General features: G+C 44.7%; 1 protein-coding gene across 1 annotated transcript; it reads left to right on the forward strand.

Annotated features, from left to right (window-relative positions):
• Positions 1-321: 321 nt before the first annotated feature.
• On the forward strand, positions 322-2,109 carry LOC109910184 (uncharacterized). The gene has a single exon (XM_020509321.2). The coding sequence runs from the start codon at positions 322-324 to the stop codon at positions 2,107-2,109; it is 1,788 nt and encodes a 595-aa protein (XP_020364910.2).
• Positions 2,110-5,416: the final 3,307 nt, after the last annotated feature.

Here is a 5,416-nt window from a genome sequence, read left to right on the forward strand (position 1 = left end):
CCTAATGGAGTACCATACAAGCTCTACAAGAACGCCCCGGATGTTCTACGCTTTCTTTGGAGGCACATGAAGATAGTGTGGTAGAAGGGAATAATACCAAAGGCATGGCGAAGGGCTGGTGGTGTGCTAATCCTGAAAGAGAAGGATGCGACAGACATCAGTCAATTCCGACCAATCTCCCTGCTCAACGTCGAAGGGAAGATCTTTTTCAGTATAATAGCACAGAGGCTGTCCACTTATCTGAAAAGGAACAAGTACATTGATACATCTGTACAGAAAGCAGGCATTCCTGGTTTCTCTGGTTGCCTGGAACATACTAGTATGATTTGGCACCAGATCCAAACAGCTAAGAAAGACAAGAAAGACCTCTATGTCATCTTCCCCGAGAGAACTAAGGAAGGGCTCCGTCTCCCACCTAGCCGAGCATACATGGATGACATGACTACACTGACCACCACTGCAGCATGCCCCAGGCGGCTACTTGCAAAACTGCAGGATAACATCAAGTGGGCCCGGATGAAAATCAAGCCAAGCAAATCTCGAAGCATCTCCATAGTCAAGGGACAGCTTAAAGATGTGAGGTTCTGCATTGGAGATGACCCGATACCAACGGTGTCTGAGCAACCCATCAAGAGCCTGGGTAGATGGTACAACGAAAGCCTCCGGGATAAAGATCAAGTTCAGCAAGTAAGGCAGGACATCGCCGACGGTCTTGAGAACATCAACAAGACCCTACTGCCTGGGAGGCTCAAGCTTTGGTGCCTACAGTTTGGACTTCTCCCCCGGGTAATGTGGCCACTCACCGTCTATGAGGTCCCAATAACAACAGTGGAGATGATGGAGCGAACCATTACCTCATACGTGAAGAAATGTCTGGGTGTCCCACGATGCCTGAGTAACATCGGCCTCTATGGCAAAGAGGTCCTTGAACTACCTCTTACAAGTCTAACGGAGGAGTACAAGTGCTCTAAAGTAAGACTTCAGATGACATTGAAGGACTCCAAAGACCAGACCATTAGCAAGGCTGCACCTCCCCTACAAACTGGACGGAAATGGACATCATCCAAGGCTGTGCAGCAAGCAACATCAGCCCTGAGACACCAAGACATTGTGGGGAATATCCAGCATGGAAGAGGAGGCTTTGGCCTGGCAGCAAGCAAACCAACGTTCCATAAGGCAACAACATCTGAACGCAGGAAGCTGGTGGTCGAGGAGGTGCGCAGACAGGAGGAGACTGCAAGAAGTGCAAAGGCTGTCTCTCTTGCTAAACAAGGGCAATGGACGCGGTGGGAAGGCCTGGAGAGGAGAAAGATCAACTGGAGTGAGCTTTGGCAAATGGAGGCAAGCAACATCAGCTTCATCATAAGAGCTGTTTATGATGTGCTTCCATCACCAAAAAATCTACATCAATGGTATGGCGAGGACTCGACCTGCCCCCTCTGCCCAGCTCCAGCGACTCTCAGGCATATAATGACAGGTTGCAAGACCAGCCTCTCACAAGGCCGCTACACCTGGAGGCACAATCAGGTCCTCAAGAGCCTGGCTGCAGCACTTGAGACCAAGAGGAGTGCAACCAATTCATTACCTCCAAAAACAAGCAATCCCGTCAAAACAAAAACATTCATCCGGGAGGGACAGAAAAGGCCCAAATATCCTCCTACGAAGCCAGAAACTGGACACCTAGCCATGGCCCGGGACTGGAAGATGCTTGTCGATATTGGCCAGCAACTAATTTTTCCATCTGAGATTGCTTCTACCAACCTTAGGCCAGACATGGTACTCTGGTCCCCTTCACGAAAGGCTGTGTACATCATAGAGCTCACAGTCCCGTGGGAAAACTCTGTTGAAGAGGCCTACGAGCGTAAGAAACTGCGTTACACAGAGTTGGCAGCAGACGCAACTCAGCGTGGCTGGAATGCAAAAGTCTGGCCAGTTGAAGTGGGATGCAGAGGATTCGTGGCTTCTTCCACCATCAGGTTGCTGAAAGAACTTGGAATCCATGGACAGGCTCTGCGGCAGACCGTCAGAGCAGTTTCTCAAGCAGCTGAAAGAGGCAGCCAGTGGATCTGGATCAAACGGAAGGACCCTTGCTGGGCTATAACTTCATGAACCCCCACCCCCACCTGAGAACCCAAATCAGATCCCTCCAACTTGAGGAGGGCATATGAGGTATGCGGTCAGCTGTAGGGCTGGCTCAGGGAAGAGGACGCCCCTGCCTTGCATAGTCCCGTGGGACATCTTAATGGGACATGGGACATGGGACACAAGCTAAGGCTTGATCACCCTTTAGCTGGCCACCTTTGATGAGGGTGTTTAGTGATTAAAGGTCGAAACACCCACTGATTCGAAGGCACACTACTGAGGATGTGTCCCAAAATTGACATCTTAACCCAGTCTAAGAAATAAACCTCCCATGCCACTCTGTCAACATCACGGCAAATCTCATGTGAGTGCATTCCATCTATTGGCACAATGGACAGTTTTTAACATCTCGTCCCGTGTTTTATGATTCTATTTACCTGGCCATTTCACTGTTCCACTGTTGATCTGTCATGTCCGATATGCTGAGATACACCTGCTTTTCCCATGAGAGAAAACAAGCAACAAGCATAACCATGACAGGATATTCCCAGAGAAGCAATATATTTGGCTACAGATATCTGAAAATGTATTTGTACCAATCTACAATTTTGCAGTACTAAACAGCTCACCATTACAATGTTCACAAATCGGCCTTGTTTTTCTGGTGCAGACAAGGATACCGATCACAATCACACTTAAAGCCAACGTTGCTCCCAGAGGGATAATGACAGGATCTGCTGCTTTTTCTAAACCAAAAAGAATTTGCATGTTCAATGAACTAGCTTATTACAATATTATAAGTAACTGAAGTGGTATGATGATCAACACAATACACAGTATATTCCCTATACAGTATACCGGCAGTAAAGTACTCGAGAAATCAGATTTTCTTTCATCACTTTTTTACAATTTCATTTGAGAATTAAACTTCCTTCATCTTTGCATATACATATATCCCATTCAAAGGTTTGGGGTCACTTAGAAATGTCCTTGTTTTTGAAAGAAAGGCACATGTTTTGTCCATTAAAATAACATAAAATTGATCAGAATTACAGTGTTGACATTGTTAATGTTGTAAATGACTATTGCAGCTGGAAATGGCTGATTTTTATGGAATATCTACATAGGCATACAGAGGCCCATTATTAGCAACCATCACTCCTGTGTTTCAAAAGCACATTGTGTTAGCTAATCCAAGTTTACCATTTTAAAAGGCTAATTGATCATTAGAAAACCCTTTGCAATTATGTTAGGACAGCTGAAAACTGTTGTCCTGATTAAAGAAGCAATAAAACTGGTCTTCTTTAGACTGGTTGAGTATCTGGAGCATCAGTATTTGTGGGTTCAATTACTGGCTCAAAATGGCCAGAAAATTGTACAACGCTGTGGCAGATTCATTAAATAGTACACGCAAAACAAAACGTCTCAACGTCAACAGTGAAGAGGTGACTCCGGGATGTTGGCCTTCTAGGCAGAGTTCCTCTGTCCAGTGTCTGTATTCTTTCTTAATCTTACTTTTTTATTGACCAGTCTGAGATATGGCTTTTTCTTTGCAACTCTGCCTAGAAGGCCAGCACCCCCATGTCACCTCTTCACTGTTGACGTTGAGACTGGTGTTTTGCAGGTATTATTTAATGAAGCTGTCAGTCGAGGACTTGTGAGTCGTCTGTTTCTCAAACTAGACACTCTAATGTACTTGTCCTCTTGCTCAGTTGTGCACTGGGGCCTCCCACTCCTCTTTCTATTCTGGTTACAGCCAGTTTGCGCTGTTCTGTGACGGGAGTAGTACACAGCGTTGTACGAGATCTTCAGTTTCTTGACAATTTCAAACATGTAATAGCCCTCATTTCTCAGAACAATAATAGACTGATGATTTTCAGAAGAAAGTCTTTATTTCTGGCCATCTTGAGCCTGTAATCGAACCCACAAACGCTGATTCTCCAGATACCTAACTAGTCTAAAGAAGGCCGGTTGTATTGCTTCTTTAATCAGGACAACAGTTTTCAGCTGTGCTAACATATTTGCAAAAGGGTTTTCTAATGATCAATTAGCATTTTAAAATGATTAACTTGGATTAGCTAACACAATGGGCCATTGGAACACAGGAGTGATGGTTGCTGATTATGGGCATCTGTACGTCTATGTAGATATTCTATTAACGATCAGCCATTTCCAGCTACAATAGTAATTTACATTAACAATGTCTACACTGTATTTCTTATCAATTTGATGTTATTTTAATGGACAAAAAATGTGCTTCTCTTTCAAAAACAAGGACATTTCCAGACAACCACAACCATCCATAGAAATATAATACCTAGAAGGCAGTTCCGAAGTCAGGACTGGCAGCCAGTGCTAGTGTACCCATCAGTTTCATAGTGAAATTGCCAGGGTTAGAGGTTCCAAAACCCTTCTATGGATTATATGTCTATGGCCACAACACAACATTGCCTCTTGGGTTCCATGTGGGCTTTGGTCCAGCCCCGGACTCACATTATTGTCCAGTCAAATGTATTTATTATGCAGTTAATTTTATTTTATTAAACAGTTACTCAATCAATGGCGAAAAGTCAGGAAGACAGGTATGAAGCAATTTACTGTATATCGGCACATCCCTTGCCAGCCTCTTTGTAGGTTATGTGGTAAACTACTCCACAAACACATAGTGTGATGCCGCAGCTGGGGACTAATGACACGTACAGTATACACAGTCGTAGCTCCACTTTCTTTTTTAAAGGCATGGATCTATATTTAACTATCAATTATGCTATAGTCCTTTCAAATACAGTACATGACCGAAACTATGTGAACACCTGTTAGTCAATGTTAATATGGAGTTGGTCACCCATTTCCTGCTATAACAGCCTCCACACTTCTAGGAAGTAGTTACACTAGATGTTGGAACATTGCTGCTCGTACTTGCTTCCATTCAGCCACAAGAGCATTGGTGAGGTCAGGCACTGATGTTGGGGGATTAGGCATGGCACGCAGTCGGCGTTGCAATTCATCCCAAAGGTGTTCGATGAGCATGAGGTCAGAGCTACTTGCAGGCCAGTCAAGTTCTTCAACACTGATCTCGACAAACCGTTTTTGTATGGACCTCGCTTTGTGCACGGGGCATTGTCATGCTGAAACAGGGAAAGGCTTTCCCCAAACTGTTGCCACAAAGTTGGAAAAACAGAATTGCCCAGACTGTCATTGTATGCTGTAACGTTAATATTTCCCTTCACTGGAACTAAGGGCTGCAGGGTAGCCTAGTGGTTAGAGCGTTGGACTAGTAACCGGAAGGTTGCAAGTTCAAACCCCCGAGCTGACAAGGTTTTCAAATCTGTCA

This window comes from Oncorhynchus kisutch, linkage group LG19 (genome assembly GCF_002021735.2).
Source record: "Oncorhynchus kisutch isolate 150728-3 linkage group LG19, Okis_V2, whole genome shotgun sequence".
In the NCBI taxonomy this organism is placed as follows: Eukaryota; Metazoa; Chordata; class Actinopteri; order Salmoniformes; family Salmonidae; genus Oncorhynchus; species Oncorhynchus kisutch.

What these genes read in the sequence shown, in the direction of transcription:
- LOC109910184 (XM_020509321.2), top strand. Translation starts at nt 322, where the DNA reads ATGATTTGGCACCAGATCCAAACAGCTAAGAAAGACAAGAAAGACCTC.